General features: G+C 35.2%; 1 protein-coding gene across 2 annotated transcripts in view; it reads left to right on the forward strand.

Annotated features, from left to right (window-relative positions):
• dpf3 (double PHD fingers 3) overlaps positions 1-18,962 on the forward strand; it is a 50,132-nt gene that overhangs the window by 20,492 nt on the left and 10,678 nt on the right. The window contains exons 2-7 of one of the 2 annotated variants that reach the window (XM_051138940.1): positions 2,681-2,814; positions 4,408-4,503; positions 4,762-4,834; positions 6,226-6,267; positions 9,354-9,491; positions 12,683-12,811. In XM_051138940.1, the coding sequence (XP_050994897.1) occupies positions 2,681-2,814; positions 4,408-4,503; positions 4,762-4,834; positions 6,226-6,267; positions 9,354-9,491; positions 12,683-12,811 (612 nt within the window). The remainder of the gene's footprint in view (positions 1-2,680; positions 2,815-4,407; positions 4,504-4,761; positions 4,835-6,225; positions 6,268-9,353; positions 9,492-12,682; positions 12,812-18,962) is intronic. The other variant, XM_051138941.1, reaches the window with a different exon arrangement.

Raw genomic sequence — 18,962 nt, forward strand, 5'->3', positions numbered from 1 at the left:
TAAGTGAACTTCTCAGAGAGTCAGCCATTACTAAGGCTTTCCATTGTCAAAATGGATCCTGTGCAATGAAACGTTCACTCCCTACCCAGAATGCACATCAGATGTTTACTAGGAAATGATCACCAGATGCTCATCGGGAATGAACATCTTCTTAAATCTTAATTTTTTTCTTACATTTTGCATTCAAAAAGCCAGTAAAAGGTTTATACAGGAATTAGAGATTCCATTAAATATATTTCGTTTTATTAAACCTTTAAATAGGTAGCCAGTCAGTTAATATATTCATTAGGCAAAGATTTTATTACTTTTATTACTATTATTTTAACGCTGTTTTATGCATGTTTGAATGCATGATCTTGCAGTTATGTTATAGGTAAATAAATCATGAGTTTTCCAGCGTTCAGTGAATCCAGGTCCTTGCTAGTGCCCGATTTTTTATTTTACGATATACCAGTTCACATAATAAAGATCTAGGGAGTGAAATGTGACACAGCCTAAGACTATTTCTCTCCTCACTTCTCCTCCAAACACACACATCCTCCAGTTTATCTTCAGCACCTGGAGCTTTTCACCTTTAATGAGGCTTGAAAAGCTATCCACCCTATAAAAACATATTGATGGCTGGTGTGTCCAAGAAATCTACCCAAACTGATGGTGGAAAACACACACAATCTGTCTGCCTGTGTGAAATGGATGCTTTCATAAAGTGACTTGAGAAAAGTGATTCAATGCCAGGGTCTCTATGATTGTACATCTTATTTAGATATACAGTGAGGTCCAGAATCTGGGACTTTAGTCTGAGGTTTTATTTAAACCTAGAAATAAATAGAAATATTTAGAAATACAGAAGAACATACACCTTTTCGCACAAGTAATAGAATTTCTGTCTCAGACCTAAAGGATTAGTGCACTTCCAGAACAAAAATGTAATTTATAATTTACACACCCCCTTGTCTTCCAAGATGTTCATGTCTTTCCTTCTTCAGTTGTAAAGAAATTATGTTTTTTGAGGAAAACATTTCAGGAATAATCTCCATATACACTGTAAAAAACTATTTGTTGAGTCAACTTAAAATAATTTGTAACCTGGCTGCCTTAAACTTTTTTTAAGTTTAGTCAAAAAAAGTTTATTCAACTTGAAATGTTAAATTATACCAAGTGACAACTTAGATATTTGAGTTGAATCAACTTAAAATTTTAAGGCAGCTGGGTTACTTACCCATCTGTTAAGTTTAGCAAACACAAATATGTAAGTTGTTACTTAGTACAACTTAACATTTCAAGTTGACTGAACTTAAAAGTAATTATTTTAAGCTGACTCAACAAATTGTGTTTTTTATTTTTTTTACAGTGTAGTGGACTTTTATGGTGCCCGCAAGTTTGAACTTCCAAAATAGCCATTTAAAGGCAGCTTCAAAGGGCTCTAAATGATCCCAGCCGAGAAAGAAGGGTCTTATCTAGCAAAACCATTTGTCATTTTCTTAAATAAATTAATATTTCTACACTTTTTAACCACAAATGCTTGTCTTGTCTAGCTCTGCGATGCACATGCATCCAGTTCAAGACAATTAGGGTATGTAGGATAGGGTGACCACCTGTCCCGCTTTGCGTTGTACCGCACAGCATTTTCACCTCTTGTCCCGTACGTTGCATATTGAGAAAATGTCCCGCATTTTCATCAGTCTGTTGGTTTTTAATGATCATATTAAGAAAATGTCCATGCGTTCTTTTGCCTTTTTAAGAAAGCTTTTTTTTTATTCTTTTTGCGGCATAGTTTCTGCACAAAGGATTTGCGGACCACATCAAGTGATCTAGAACCACAGACAAAAAAATGGTCGAGCGCACATGGAAAAACAAGATATTCTTCATTCATTTAAAAAAAAAGGTTTAAGGTGGTTTCTGTGGCATTGTTTTAATGACAAATGTCTGCAGCGCATTTTTTGCTTTAAATATTTTATAATTTGAAATTTTAACAGACAGTCACTCGTAATTATCTGCAGCGCATTTTTGTAATGCATCAAAATGCGCAAGCACAAATCTCTTCTCTCGCAGGTGGTTTCTCAGAAACACAGATCAGCGCATATGACAACAGATGTAATCAGTAACGGTAATGGTAGAAAATGTATCAGTCTCACACGTGTCTTGCATTGTCCCGCAACAGCCCTATTGCCAGGTGGTCACCCTAATGTAGGACGATTTTGAAGTTGGAGGAGTTTTTCGACATACCCTAACTGTCTTGAACCGGATGCATGCGCATCGCAGAGCTAGACAAGACGAGCATTTGTGGTTAAAATGTGTATAAATATTAATTTGGCCAATCGTTTTCGCTAGATAAAACCCTTCTTCCTCGGCTGGGATCATTTAAAGCCTTTTCAAGCTGCATTTAAACTGCATTTTGGAAGTTAAAACTTGCGGGCACCATAGAAGTCCACTATAGTCCACCATAGAAGTCCACTATATGGAGACATTCCTGAAATGTTTTCCTCAAAAAACATAATTTCTTTATGACTGAAGAAAGAAAGACATGAACATCTTGGATGACAAGGGGGTGAGTACATTATCTGCCAATTTTTGTTCTGGAAGTGAACTAATCCTTTAATGGATGAGAGGTTCAAAGAAGCTGCTTGTACTGGCTGTTTACTTGACATTCTCATTTTCCACATCTTTCATTTGTGTTTAGAGGCTGAGCTGATGGCCAAGAGAGAAGCCCCAGCGACGGAGGCCACAGCCTTGGAGGCACTGTTACGAGGTGATGGGATCTTGGACAAGAGGAACAATAACTCTAAAGAGGAAGAGACACTACTGGAAATCCAGGTAACACATCGACAGTCCTTTTTAAGGGCCTTCATTGGTTTGGACGTGCATGAGTGTCAGTGTCAGACTTAAAGGAGAAGTCCACTTCCAGAACAACATTTTACAGATAATGTACTTACCTCCTTGTCATCCAAAATGTTCATGTCTTTCTTTCTTCAGTTGTAAAGAAATTATGTTTTTTGAGGAAAACGTTTCAGTAATGAACTGATATGGTGCCAAAATGGAGTTTAAATGCGGCTTCAAATGATCCCAAATGTGGCTGTAAACGATCCCAGCCGAGAAAGAAGGGTCTTATCTAGCGAAACGATCGGTTATTTACTTTAAAAAAATACAATTTAAATACTTTTTATTCTCAAACGCTCGTCTTGTCTTGGTCTCCCTGAACTCTGTGTATTCTGGTTCAAGACAGTTAGGGTATGTCGAAAAACTCCAATCGTATTTTCTCCCTCAACTTCAAAAATAATTTCAAAATCGTCCTACATCACTGCAGATCAAACTCCCTCAACAAAAAAGGTAAAACAGCAATACATGACGATTTTGAAGTTGAGGGAGAACATGAGATGGGGTTTTTTCGACATACCCGAACTGTCATGAACCGGAACAAAAACAGTTCAGGCAGAGCCAGACAAGACGAGTGTTTGACATTTAAAAAGTATACATATAGTATTATTTTTATGAAACTAACCGATCATTTCGCTAGATAAGACCCTTCTTCCTCAGCTGGGATCATTTACAACCACATTTATTTAGTTAAGGAAAATGACTGGAAAAAAGTGTGAAGAATTCACACTATAATAATTAACACAATAATTTAAAGCCACTTTTAACCGTCTGGTTTTTAACAACTTTCACACTGTAGCAAAAATCTGCCTTTAAACTTGAAAGAAATCAAAATTTGACATTTATCGTGATAATTTTTTGGCCATATCGCCCAGCCCTACTTATAATTTGCATTTCCTAGATTTAAGGACATTTTAGTTACTTTTGCTTTTTAATTGCTGCATTACTGTATGATATAAAAGTACTACCAAACCCAGCAGAGATGCTTTAAGGTGATGGCGCAGAGCATTTTAATATGCAATGTACCATCAATCAGCGATATCCACCATTCACTGTCGCTGTAAAGCCCAATCCATCATCTGAGATCCCATCCACCCCAGCCGCAAGCTGTTTTGCTTCCTACCTTCTGGCAAACAATACCGCATTATTAGGGCAAGGACCACTAGACTCGACAAAACACAAACTGCAGCTTGCTTTCTACATAATGCACTTCACATTACTATATATCCTTCAACATAACACAAACTAAGGAGACGCTGTACCCAAATATCATTCAGATAAATCTTGTTTTTATACAAAATTTGAATAAAAGTTAATATTAAGGTAATGTCGAACAACACACAGTAGGTGCTGTTTCATTTCTGAATGAATGAGTTGACTGAATGATTCAATGGCCCATTCATAAAATAATTAACTTTTAGTTTTTCTTAAACCACAAAAAGCCAGTCTACAAGGAGACTATTGTCTTTTCTTGTGTGGTGCATTAATCTTAGTCATCTAATCGCTGACCCCAACTTTCTTCATTTTCTGCAGAGGGTTCTTGAGGCAGATGAAAATGGGGATGGTTTCCATGACGATGAGGATTTTGAAGTGGACACACCAAAGAGGAAGCATCGAAACAAAGGCAGGGTGAGTGATGAGCATGACTCATCAAAGTCTGTGGATGGTGTAAAGGAAAAAAGGCAAGTGAGAGCAAGAAAAAGAGACGGATCGAGACCAAGACCAGGGTGGACTGACACCGGAGAGAGAAAAAAAACATGAAAAAGAATACCTGTGTCGATCTCTTTGACTTACGGTGTATGCAGAAACTAAGAAAAAATGAACGAGAAATGATCTAAACAAAAAGAAAGTATTATATCATGTCATTTTCTGTTGTTTGTTGATCAGGGTCGAGGCTCTGGGCGCAGGCGAACAGAAGCAGTGGCCAACGACGATCAGGATAAACCCTACGTTTGTGACAGTAAGTCAATTTTCAACTTTCATATGCAACCTTTGTGCCTTAATTTTAAGTTGAAATAGATATATAATTTTATATACGTTTGAAATACCAATGAATTAGGGAAAAAAAAATAACCTAATTTGGCATTATGCATTTGAGTCCAAATGTCTGAGACCACTTAGAAAATCCAAATTTTCAAAATCAGATTTTTATTAAATTTTGAACCTCGTTAAAATTTGTGAAATTCATAGAAATTTTAGACAAAAAAAGAAAAAAATAGGGCTGTCAAACGATTATTTGCGATTAATCGCATACAAAATAAGTTTGTGTTTGCCTCATATATGTTTGTTTACTGTGTGGAATTATTATGTATATATAAATACACACAAATTAATGTATATATTTAAGAGAAATATGTTATGTACAAAATATTTTGATTTATATATCATATAAATTATATCAAAATTATAATAAATAAATATACTTGTAAATATTTCTTATATATATATATATATATACACACACACACACACACACACATACATTTAAGATATACATTTGTTTGTATTTATATATACATAATAATTACACACAGTACACACACATATATTAGGCAAACTTAAACTTTTATTTTGTATGCGATTAATCACGATTAATCGTTTGGCAGCCCTAAAAAAATATGACAAAAAATTAATCAGAAATATCTGCAATTAGATAATCAAATGTGTGAGATCTTTAAGATTTTTTTTTTCTTTCACTTAAATAATTGTTATGCAGATAATATCATTTGTATTCAGTTTAGGGCTGTCAAACGATTAATCGTGAATAATTGTGATTAATTGTTTGACAGCCCTATTTTTTTCTTTTTTTGTCTAAAATTATAAAAATTATAATAAATATTTCTTAAATATTTAAATGTTTTGTATTTTTATATATATATATATATATATATATATATAAAATCGCAATTAATCGTAAAGCCCTAATTCAATTATTTTAAGTTAAACTGTAAAAATGTGATATGAAAGTAAAAAGAGACACTAGAGGTCTCAGATTTTTGGACCCCTCTGAATAATAGTATAAATTAGTAGAAATATAATAGTAGTATTTATTTTTCATTTCACACTGCTGTCAAATCAAACAATTAATGTTTATTGTCTGACTGGTTTTGAACTGTACTGTTGTTTGACTGTCCTACTTTGGGTCCTAAAAAACGTCTTTCATGTTTTTTTCATACGGTACCTGCCTGTGTTTCTCATCTTGGCATGGTGGCCTGTTATAATATCAAAAGCATGTGACTACCCGAGGAGATACTAGAGCTACTTTGGGTTCCGGAGGCCTCTCTGAATGTAACTTACTTCCTGTATTTTGTTTTCTGTCTCCTCTTTTGCTTTGTGTCTCCTCTGTTTCAGACAGATACAAACAAAAGCATAACTCAAAAACTGCTGACTCAGGTATTCAGCCATGTTGCCATCTTCCTCTTGCTCGGACATGTGGGCTATGCTAATGACAAGGCTAAACGGTTAATGCTCATGTCGGGGAGGGATTATTAACATAAATTAGCTAGTTCAGTCTTTACTCTGTAGCTGCTGCTGATATTTCACGCTGCTTGGCCAAAGCTTTCACGCATGGCTAACAACACCGCTGCTAAAATAGCAAAGCTTGAGCACGTAGCCTTTTCATTGCCACACCTAGATCGCAGGTCCTGCTCTAGGTAAAATCTGCTGCATTGCTGACATGATTGACTCTGGATGTGCAGTTTGCTGAAATGAAATGCATGTAGTTGCTTACCTTTTCCATACTACATGATCTGCCTTAACGATTCCTGTGTACGACTATACGATTCAGCAGTCTGTACAAAAATAACATCTGTTACATCAAATATATAAAGGTGCACTAAGGATTTTTTCTCACAGAAATTAACAAATGTGATTACATTAAACAATCACATGAGATGAAGACATATTGTTGACTTGTAAAATCGTTTTTACTTGATTAATTTTTTTATCTCACTACCCTTGTGAAAAAGTACACTGTTAAAAAAAAAGTTGTTTCAACTTAAAAACGTAAGTGTTTGTGCTGCCTTAAAAATGTAAGTTTACTCAACTCAAATATCCACGTTTTCACGTAGTACAACTTAACATTTCATGTTGAATAAACGTAAAATTCTAAGGCAGCACGAACACTTACTTTTTTAAGTTGAAACAACTTTTTTTTAAGTTTAGCAAACTTCTTAGTACAGAAATAAAATACTTTATAAGAATATACTTAATAAGAATTGAATGTAATATTTTAGAACATAGATTAATTGTATGTTAATTGCAATTAACTAAAAATGTATTATAGTTTTATAAATTTATGTGCTAATACACTACCAGATAAAAGTTTTCGAACAGTAAGATTTTAAGTTTTTTTTCTGCTCACCAAGCCTGCATTTATTTGATCCAAAGTACAGGAAAAACTGTACAATTTTGAAATATTTTTACTATTTAAAATAACTGTTTTCTATTTGAATATATTTTGAAATATATGTGATTTCATATCATTGTAGTACACTGTAAAAAACAATTTGTTGAGTCAACTTAAAATAATTTGTAACCTGGCTGCCTTAAAATTTTAAGTTCAGTCAACTCAAAAAAGTTTATTCAACTTTGAATGTTAAATTATACTAAGTGACAACTTAGATATTTAAGTTGAATCAACTTAAAATTTTAAGGCAGCTGGGTTACTTACCCATCTGTTAAGTTTAGCAAACACAAATATCTAAGTTGTTACTTAGTACAACTTAACATTTCAAGTTGACTAAACTTATTTTAGTTGACTGAAATTAAAATTTTAAGGCAAATTATTTTAAGCTGACTCAACAAATTGTGTTTTTTATTTTTTACAGTGCAGTCTGACTTGCTGCTCAAAAAACATTTATTGTTATTATTATTATGTTGAAAACAGCGAAGTAGAACTTTTTCAGGTTTCTTTGATGAATAGAAAGTTCAGAAGAACAGTGTTTGTCTGAAATAGAAATCTTATGTAACATTATACGTCTTTATCATCAATTTTGATCAATTAAAAGCATCCTTGCTAGATGAAAGTATTAATTTCCATAATTTCTTTCCCAAAAATTATACTGATTCTGAACTTTTAAATGGTATAGTGTATAATGTTACAAAAGCATTTTATTTCAGAAAAACGCTGATCTTTGGATCTTTCTATTCATCAAAGAATCCTAAAAAAAATGTACTCAACTGTTTTAAATATTGATAATAATAATAATAACAACAAAAAACTGTTACTTGAACAGCAAATCAGCATATTAGAATGATTTCTGAAGGATCATGTGACACTGAAGACTAGAGTAATGATGCTGAAAATGTAGCTTTGATCACAGGAATAAATTAGATTTTAAAATATATTCAAATAGAAAACAGTTATTTTAAATAGTAAAAATTATGTACAAATTTGACTGTTTTTGCTGTACTTTGGATCAAATAAATACAGACTTGGTGAACAGAAGAGACTTCTTTGATGAAAAACATTAAAAATCTCACTGTTCAAAAACTTTTGACTGGTAATGTATGTGCTTTAGTATGTTCGTCAGCACATAAAACTATTGAAAATGTAATACAAAATGTATAAAAATATATTGAAAATGTACTAAAAATCCATAAGACACAGACCTAACATAAATCTAAATCAGTTTGTTGTGTTTTAAAAAAAAGTCCTATTTGTGATCTTCTTCAGATACTGTACACATGCTTTCCTTCTGTATGGTTTGTCCATCCTTTATTTATAGACTTGTAGTGAGAGAATTTATTACTGTGAAAATATTGTGCTTACCTTGCTGGTATTGCAGTCTGCAACCCACAGATGCTTGACATGTTTACTGCATCCTCCTGTAGACAGAAGGAAATCTTTTCTGCTCTGAGGTTTACATAATATGACAACCTAAGCCAACATGTTTAATAACAGCAATTCATTTGTATTCTGTATCCATTAAACACACCAACACTATGATATAGTTATGTGATATATATCCCAAGTCTGTAATGTAATAGGCCAACTGACATTAACATGTGTTTTCAGCACCTGACCACATTAAAAGCTACATATAAATACCCCCAAGGCATACAGTATAGTATGCCTTGTAGTCTATAGTAGTGACGGAGGTGTCATTATAAGTGATATTCATTCAATCACGTATTCAATATTCAAGGTCACATTACCAATTACACTCAATTTACAGGTACAGTCAGTGCAGAGAACTTGCTACGACACCTAGCAGCACCTGTACGTGTTCACGAAGACACACTGTGGGGTTGCAGTGCTAATACTGTGCCTTTAACACTGTTCTTACACCCCGCATGTCTCTCTCACTGGCTGAGAACATGCGATGTAGATTTTGTGATAGCGCTTTGACTCCACAGCTAGCTGCTTTGTGAATTTCTTAGATATGTGTTAGCATCCCAGCTTGATTGTTTGACACTAAATAAGAAGTTTTTGCCAGTAAAATGAATCTCATTGTGACCAATGTTTTTTATCTTAGTTTGTGGGAAGCGTTACAAAAACCGGCCTGGACTAAGCTACCATTACACCCATACTCACCTTGCTGAAGAGGAGGGTGAGGAAGAACGTGAACCTGAAATCCCCCAATCTCCTCCTGTCCACCACGAGAATCACAAACGTAAGTTAGTAATCATTTTAAGTGTAAAATAAGCGTTTTAATATCTAGGACTCTGTTCTAACATCTAACCTACCAAGGGTGTGTTCACACTTGTAGTTCAGTTCGTTTGGTTCATTTGGTTCGGACCAAAAAGAAAAATGATACATTTGGTCCTGGTCCGCTAAGCGTTCACACTGGCATTTTTGACAGCGAACATAAAGATATCGAACCTAAAGGCATAACGATACATTCACAACCTGATTGGTCAGGTTGAGTGACGTATATTTCGTGACGGAACTCACCAAACACTCCAAACAAAAGGAAAAGGTGCGTTCGACTTAAAGCGGCGCTGCAAGTGTATGACAGCATTCACTGATTGGTCTGATTATCGCTGCTTTAAAGGAGAAGTCCACTTCCAGAACAACAATTTACAGATAATGTACTCACCCCCTTGTCATCCAAGATGTTCATGTCTTTCTTTCTTCAGTCGTAAAGAAATTATGTTTTTTGAGAAAAACATTTCAGCATTTTTCTCCATATAATGGACTGATATGGTGCCCCGAGTTTGAACTTCCAAAATGCAGCTTAAATGCTTCAAACGATCTCAAATGCGGTTGTAAACAATCCCAGCTGAGGAAGAAGGGTCTTGTCTAGCGAAATGATCGGTTATTTTCATTAAAAAAAATACAATTTAAATACTTTTTAATCTTAAATGCTCATCTTGTCTTACTCTCCCTGAACTGTGTATTCTGGCTCAAGACAGTTAGGGTCGAAAAACTCGACCATATTTTCTTCCTCAACTTCAAAAATCATTTCAAAATCATCCTACATCGCTGCAGAAGTACCGACCCAGTCATTGCAAAGTGAACATGCAAAAAAGATCAAACACCCTCAACAAAAAAGGTAAAACAGTGATATAGGACGATTTTGAAGTTGAGGGAGAAAATACGGTTGGAGTTCAGAGAGAGTAAGACAAGACGAGCGTTTGACATTAAAAAGTATATAAATTGTATTATTTTTATGAAAATAACCGATTGTTTCTTTAGATAAGACCCTTCTTCCTCGGCTGTGATCTTTACAACTGCATTTGGGATCGTTTGAGTTCGTTGCATTTTGGAAGTTCAAACTCAGGGCACCATAGCAGTCCATTATATGAAGAAAAATGCTGAAATGTTTTCCTCAAAAAACATAATTTCTTCAAGACTGAAGAAAGAAAGACATGAACATCTTGGATGACAAGGGGGTGAGTACATTATTTGTAAATTGTTGTTCTGGAAGTGGACTTCTCCTTTAAGTCAAATACACCTTTTTTCTTTTGTTTGGAGTGTTCAGTGAGTTCCGTCACAAGATATACATCACTCAACACGACCAATCAAGTTGTGACCGTATCGCTGTACCTTTAGGTTCGCTGTCAAAAATGCCAGTGTGAACACTAAGCCGTCTGCTGGACTAAGCACGCACATTGTTGCATGTATATGAATTTATTTTCACCACATGCGAGTTCACAAAGAGCTTATAAAAGGCACTTTACCTCCTCGTTGCTCCAAGTTTGAAAAAAATGTCATTACTCAATGAAATGACAGACTTTTTTCTGGTGGTTTTTACCAGACATCATTAAGTCAATCAATTAAGTTAATCAGCAAGTGGATTGAACTGTTATATTTTGGTAATACGTTTCACTTAGATGTATGTCACATCTACTTATGCTACTGATGTTACATTGCGACTTTAACAATGATAAAATCATTGTAACACTCTGTACTCAACATCCCAGTGTGAATTTTAGCATAATAGTTAGGGCTGGGTGAAAAATTGATTTCTCGATTTTAATTGAATCTCATCTTTACGAAACAATATTGATTCCAAGAATTGGTTAGTTTAACCTGTTTTCAGAACATTGTAGCACACATCCTGTCCAATAAATCACTATAGGCTTTGTGATTTGTTGCTTTTGATATGAAACAAAGTCTCCGATTTCAAATTCTGTCAATTTTATTGCAATGCTTAAACTATAAATACCGTTTTGGTGCTATTTGATGTGAAGTGACAAATAGCTGTAGCACCTCAGCAGTGTTGCCAAGTCATTGAATTGGGGTACTTTGACACTGTTGTCATGGGTTGTTTTTGATGTCAGCAGGTTTAAGCGACCCCAATAATGTCATATTTAGCCCTTCATATTTAGTACAAAAAAATTTGTACTTTATCCCTCTGAACATGATTTAAACCTCCCCCCCACCCCATCGAAATGCGATTGGGCTAGTTTTGAGTAGCAGTTGGGAGGGAAAACCTTTTGTTGTGAAAACCTGGCAACCCTGCACCTCAGTTTAAGAAAAGTGGCAGTGCAAAGCGTACGTGAAATCCATCGTTTTGATACCGTTACAGCACAAAATAAACATGAATGAATATCAGAAGTTATGTTGAGAATACAACATACTGAAATCCATATCCTGTCTCATGTAATCACTAATTTAGCATTTTAACTGCGGAGAGACATTAATATAACAGATTGTACAATGTCACGTAACGTCACATTTGCCTCGGAAAAAACATATTCAGTGACCATAAGCTCATTAGTAAGCTAGAAAAATTTAGCTAAATATATGCACCATATAACATATTCATTATATTTTTTACTGTTCTTCATTATTTAAGTTTTAATAGGTCCATCAAGTTTTTATGACTGCCTCCATTTAAATGTTTGTATTTCAAAAAACGAATTGGAGCAGAAATATATTATAATTCTAACTTTAATATTATAAAAACTTCATTGAGTGTAATTTAAGTTTGTATAAATCAGCTAATTTGAATCTTTAATATTATAGAAATGCAGTACCAACTGACTCCCATGTATACTTTACAGCATTAGTAGAGTGATTTTATTTTCCTTTAAAAAATATGCCAAAAAATCGATATTGAGTAGAATCGAATCATGAAATTTGTGTCAAAATCCAGTCTTAGTAACAGTAGTTAGTAGAAACTACTGTATGTGCTCTATTCTAAACACTAGTGAGCTGCCTCAATGTCTACATATTCTATATAAATATTCTAACAGATATTATTCAGTATTCAATAAACACATAGATAAATACATAGCACACACAAATGTTTCTATTTTAATTTTTAAAAATTGCCTAGAAGTAATGCTTTTTTTTTAAGCTTGCTAGGGTGTGCCACTGTTCTCTTCCCCTTTTTAATTTGCACTATTTTTACAGCACAGAAAGGGCCTGATGGCACGATCATCCCTAATGACTACTGTGACTTCTGTCTGGGAGACTCAGGCTCTAACAGGAAGACAGGCCAGGCTGAGGAGCTGGTTTCCTGCTCAGACTGCGGCCGCTCTGGTGAGTCTTTCACGTCACTGTATTCTCTGTTACTCACAGTTACAGTATCTGCCCATGTTAGATCAAGAAGGGTAGTTTCACCTCCATCTTGTTTTAATTTCACTCTGAGGGAGATGTTTACTATGGCATAGCCAGTACTAATCTGGTTGAAATTATAAAAAGATTGCCAGATGTTTTAGTAGTAAATACAAAGAAACAGTAAAAGTATTCACTTTTTTTTCCTCTCTCTCTCTCTGTAATGAATGTAAGAGTCTGTGGTGCTCTAAAATGGGTCAGATTACAGTATCTGTATTTCAAGTCAATAAGATTTGTCTACAAATCAGATGCACGTAGATGTTAGTATTGACATAGTAGGTTTAAGACATGTTAGTCTTCTATTTAAAAAAAAAAAAACAGAAATGTATGATCATTATACACACACATCATTCTTGTTTTTAAGGGAATTAAATGTGGAAAAGTTTGCACACAACAGTAAAACACCACATAGTGATATACATTTTAAAGCCCATAAAGTTTAGTATACATATATCCACCAAAAGAAAAATCCCATTTAAAGCTTGATCATGCCATGCATCAATAGCGCATTTCATCAGCTTGTTTGTGCATATCCCATCTTTTCGTGTTTTTTGCTATAGAGCATGTTTGTTTATTTATTTTATGGAGTTTCGTTGAGTTGTTGTGATTTGGGTTTGGCTTGGCATAGCGGTGTCATATAGAAATGATTTCCCAGACACAGATTAATTCTACTAGAAAGGCTTTTTTAATGGAGTGTTGCCATTAGCTGTGATATAAACCCAAACTAGGCTTAATCTGTGTCCTGGAAACCAGCACAGTAGTTCAGAGATGGGCAGATTACCACTGTTTCCATGCAGTTGTTTATCTGTTGCAGTCTTGGTGTTTATTCATGAATTCTTGCGGTTTTAACAAACATGTTGATTAAAAGCACATGGGAGGAGAGATTGGTCGTTTATTTAAAAAATTAATTCCAGTATAAATTACTTATTAATAGTGCTGTCAAACGATAAAAAACAAACAAACAAACAAACAAAAAACGAATTAATCGCACATTTTTACTTAAATTAATCGCGATTAATCAAGACATTAAAAACATTAAAGTTTTTAAATATACTTTTATATGGCAATTTCACAATAAATCTTCAAATTACTTTAGAAATGACATAAAGACAGTATATTTTTAATATTTGTTTAAAGGCATCTTTTTTATGACTGAAGGACGAGTATCACTGATAGGGTTGGGTATCGAAAAAATCGATTCTGATTCCAGAATCAGATACTTAAGGTCAGGAATCGGATACTTATTGTGAAATTAAAATTTCGATTCCACCTATTGATTCCTATATGCGTTTTTTTTTTTCATCTGTGAGGACCCGACCTAGCGATCTGCCAGGACCTTGCTCGCTAATCTAAGTGCATAGCGCTCCAAAGTATGGCTACACTTGCGATCAGAAGTCGAAAAAGCATTGAATCGATAAACAGAATCGGAATTCATGATATTCTAACGATACTCAACCCTAATCACTGATAGCAATAATGTTTAACCACTGACTATAGCCATTCAACATTATAGTATAAGCTATCAGTTTGAGAGCTATCAATTTGAACATTTATTAAATAACAACTTCTAAATGAAGTGAACTTAAAACAATCTTCACATAAACCCGTTATTTACCTGTGCCCTTTCAGCAAGTAGAAAATATACAGAAAATTAAATACAGTTATCAAACACTAAATACTTAATTAAATATAGATGAATCCTTGAAGCTACAAAAGTTATTGATTTGCTCTTTTTTCTTTTGTTCTTTGAATAACAGACATCACAGCAGCTGGGTTATTAGGTTATTTGGCTGCTATTACTTTAAGAGCTGCCACTGCTGAACGCATGCTCGTAGTTTCACGCTTTAATAAGAAATGATACGGGCTACAGCGCGCACTGACGTATTTGTGCATGCAACTGAAGCGCGCGTGCTACGAGCACAGTATAACGGCTGACAGAACAGATAAATTGGTTTTTACTGACATTTGGCCTGACAACATCTCATCTGACTGCAGTTCACTGTTGTTCTACCGGAGCTCTCACATCACCTGTAGCCAGTGGCGGAGCTAGAGTTTTATAGATGGGGTGGCCAAGGCTAATTCAGGGGGTTCATAGACCATGTAAGAAAATCAGTGTATTACTCCAACCTGGCATTAAAAAAGCGTGAATAAATCCTACGATTACATACTTCATATTACCCCACATTAGTTAAACACACCGTAACTTCAAATGTTAGGATGATGATAAACGGGGCAACTTTTTGAGCAATTCTGTTGGGCAACTTTGTTTGAGCAATTGATCATTTTGTAATTGTTGTTCAGGAAACCTAAAACTTCAACTTACTTAAAACAGGGCTGCCAGCTTTTGAGTTCAGCCTGGAGTGAGAATTATTCAGAAATTTCTAAACTAAACTATACAGAGAACCCTATACAGCAACCCTGTTGAGGTAACAATAACTTTGTATACAGATATTATAGGCCTACCATTTTATATAATAATGTTCTATCTTTACATTATTAAAGGAGAAGTCCACTTCCAGAACAACAATTTACAGATAATTTACTCACCCCCTTGTCATCCAAGATGTTCATGTCTTTCTTTCTTCAGTAATAAAGAAATTATGTTTTTTGAGGAAAACATTTCAGCATTTTTTCTTCATATAATGGACTGATATGGCGCCCCGATTTTGAACTTCCAAAATGCAGTTTAAATGCAGCTTCAAACGATCCCAAATGCGATTGTAAACGATCTCAGCCGAGGAAGAAGGGTCTTATCTAGCGTAACGATCAGTTATTTTCATAAAAATAATACAGTTTATATACTTTTTAATGCCAAAGGTTCATCTTGTCTTACTCTGCCTGGGCTGTTTTTGTTCCGGTTCATGACAGTTAGGGTATGTCGAAAAACTCCCATCTCATGTTCTCCCTCAACTTCAAAATCATCCGAGTTCAAGGACTGCAAGGCAAGACAAGTGTTTGAGAATAAAAAGTATTTAAATTGTATGTAAATAACCAACCGTTTCACTAGATAAGACCCTTCTTTGTCGACTGGGATAGTTTACAACCGCATTTAGGATCATTTGAAGCCGCATTTAAACTACATTTTGGAAGTTTAAAATCGGGGCACCATATCAGTCCATTATATGGGGAAAAATGCTGAAATGTTTTCCTCAAAAAACACAATTTCTTTACGACTGAAGAAAGAAAGACATGAACATCGTGGATGACAAGGGGGATGACAATTGTTGTTCTGGAAGTGGAGTTCTCCTTTAATTATAATTAAAAGAGCAATTATATGAGTAAATATACAATAACTGTAATTTTTGCAAAATTATCCTCTCTAGTGTACATTTTTCTAGTTTATGGAAACTGAATTGATTTTCTGCAGTTATGACAATGTTTTCTAGTTGCTGTCTTAATGCGATTGAAACACTCATTGAGTGATTACATGAGACACTATACATTCAGTAAGTTATAGTGTATCTTTCAACATGGATCGGATGTGCATTCGATGTTTATTTCAAGCGAATAAAGTTGAGAATGCCCCCCCTGCCTCGCTTTAACTGAGGCAAAGCGGGAGCGCATGTGAACCATCCGCCACTAACACAATACGCGTCGCACCCTTGAGTTTGAGTCTAAAATAAACACTTCTTTTAGTACGAATAAACAAAGAAAATGAAATAGTAGCATGTTAATTACTGGGGTGGCACCTGGAGTGGCCAATCAGATGTCAGATCTCTGGCTCCGCCCCTGCCTGTATCTTTCCCGCGCTCGCTTGTCTCCCGCGGTCGTGAAGACATTCTGCAACTAAATAAATGCACATCTTTTCAAGAAAAAAAGAGACAGAAGCAGTAGTGAGTAGGCTGGCCAACCTTAGCCCCGCCCCTGCGTTAAATATTTTGAATGCTGTTAAACTGGAAAAATTATTCGCCTACATCAATGCACTAATTTTGACAGCACTACTTATTAACTAAAAATGTAATCAGTAACATAATACAAAGACCTCAATATGAAGAGTCTCACTGCTTTTGATAACTTTTGGATGTGCAATAAGAAAATTAACAATTACTATATAATTTTTTTACTTAAAAATCTTTTGTGCAACAAAAATGTATATTAAAAATAATATTTGGTCCTTATTTTGGTCAGTTGTAATGCTAAGATTATTTGGTTGCCATACAAAAGACATTTAAGTAAAAACCTTCTATGATCTAGTTGATATTAATTTTCTGCTACGTCTGTTTTGACCAAGGCTAGATCACAGTTTATTTTCATAAGAGTTGAAAGGAAAAGCAGGTGCAATTCTGTGAAACTGCTGTGGGAGTGTCATGGGATTCAATCAAACAGAAGAAACGTTACGTCATGCCGTTTTTCATGGCTGATGCCAAGACTACAAAGTCCAAAAGCATCTAATTCAGACTGCTTAGGTTGACATGAAAAGTTTTTAAGACGGCAGACCTGAGAACATTTGCTCTGTATAGTTACCAAATCAATCCACATGGTCTTTAAAAAAATAGAAGTTTCGAATGAAAAACAATAAAACCCCACGCTTGCATTTAGAATGTGCATTGTGTTTGCAAGTATAGACGTGTGAGCCAAATCCTGCAGTGTTGAGAATGAGCATTTATATGTGATGTGGCCTTTTTGTGTGCTTGTGTTTTGCATTTTTTATTTTACACAAGTGCTTTTGCTAGCAAATGACCTTGAATGGGTTAACTATTCCATATTAACATGCTCAAAACGTTTTAGGGCACTATCAGTTATTTCAGTTCATGTGCGCAAAATATCCTCATATTTATTTTGCTCATATGCTTCCATTCCTTATGTTTGTTTTTTTTTATTGGCTGTGTGATTCATTGCCTTCTCATAATCGAATGGTATAGCAAGAACAGGGAGAGACCAAATGATGTATTCCTCAGTAAAACAAACAAACAGAAATTTTTTTATAGGGATAGTTCACACAAAAATGAAAATTCTGTCATTCACCTCAAAAACCGGTATGACTTTGTGTTCCGTCAATCAGTGAGTAAATAATGACAGAATTTTCATTTTGGGTAATCAATCCCTGTAAATGATTCACGATTCACTTACAGCTATTAATGCGCCGCAACGTTAATCTACAAGCAGTGATAAGCACATATTCGCTTAATGTATGAGTAACAGCAAAGACTGCAAGTTGTCCAAAGCTCAGAGGAGTGTGAGTCCTAGCTGACTGCAGTGTTACTTGTGTGTGTTTCCACTGTGATGCTGATATGTCCGTCATGCATGTCAGCTGATCGCGTCGGTGGGACCAGGGCGAAGAGGAGGACGGGCGGAGTCCTGGACATGTTCGGCGACACGTCAGAAAGCGAGGCGTCCACCTTTCACGGCTTTGAGGAGGACGACCTGGACGGGCTTCTGTCCGACGACAGCACAGGCTCACCTCAGTACAGATAGACAAAGGAGAAACCTCAAGAAAACAGCATCAGAGAAACTATGGGCATGTGTCTGCTGCCTATTGTTTTTTTTTTTTCCCCTTTTTTTCCTGTTGTTTTGCAGCAGCATGCGTAACGGATTCACAACTCCAGACACTTCAGGAATTGCTTTCAAAGGACAAGTTGCAGCCTTTTATAAATTAAGGAATGTTGTTTTTATTGCTTCACACTTCTGTATACTGAGAGGTGCTAGTTATTGGACAGAGGAGCCATTACTTCTGGACTGTTTGTTTTCCGTCAAGGAAAATTGCAGGGACGTTACCAATGTGTGGACGCGGACTACACTTCGCCATGTAAGATAAAATGCCTACTGTGTGGAAATTTACTTTAGAAATAGAAATTAAAGAATTTCAAACCTCAAGGAGGAGAAAATACTCAACGTGTGTCTGTAGGTCGGATAGCGAAGAGGGTTTTTTTTTCCTACCTCTGGATAAATACGATATTTGCAAAGAAAGGGATCGCGGGAAGGCAGAGAATGGGCTGAGGCCTGGCCCTGATTGGATCCAGAGGGAAGGGAGGACAGTTTGCAGAGAGGTAAGAGCCAGTTGGCATTTCAATGTCCATCTCTCCTCCTTTCTCAGGACAGCTACAAGAACAACGACAAAAAAATGAAATCTGAAATC

The sequence above is a fragment of the Labeo rohita genome, chromosome 20, assembly GCF_022985175.1.
Source record: "Labeo rohita strain BAU-BD-2019 chromosome 20, IGBB_LRoh.1.0, whole genome shotgun sequence".
Lineage (NCBI taxonomy): Eukaryota > Metazoa > Chordata > Actinopteri > Cypriniformes > Cyprinidae > Labeo > Labeo rohita.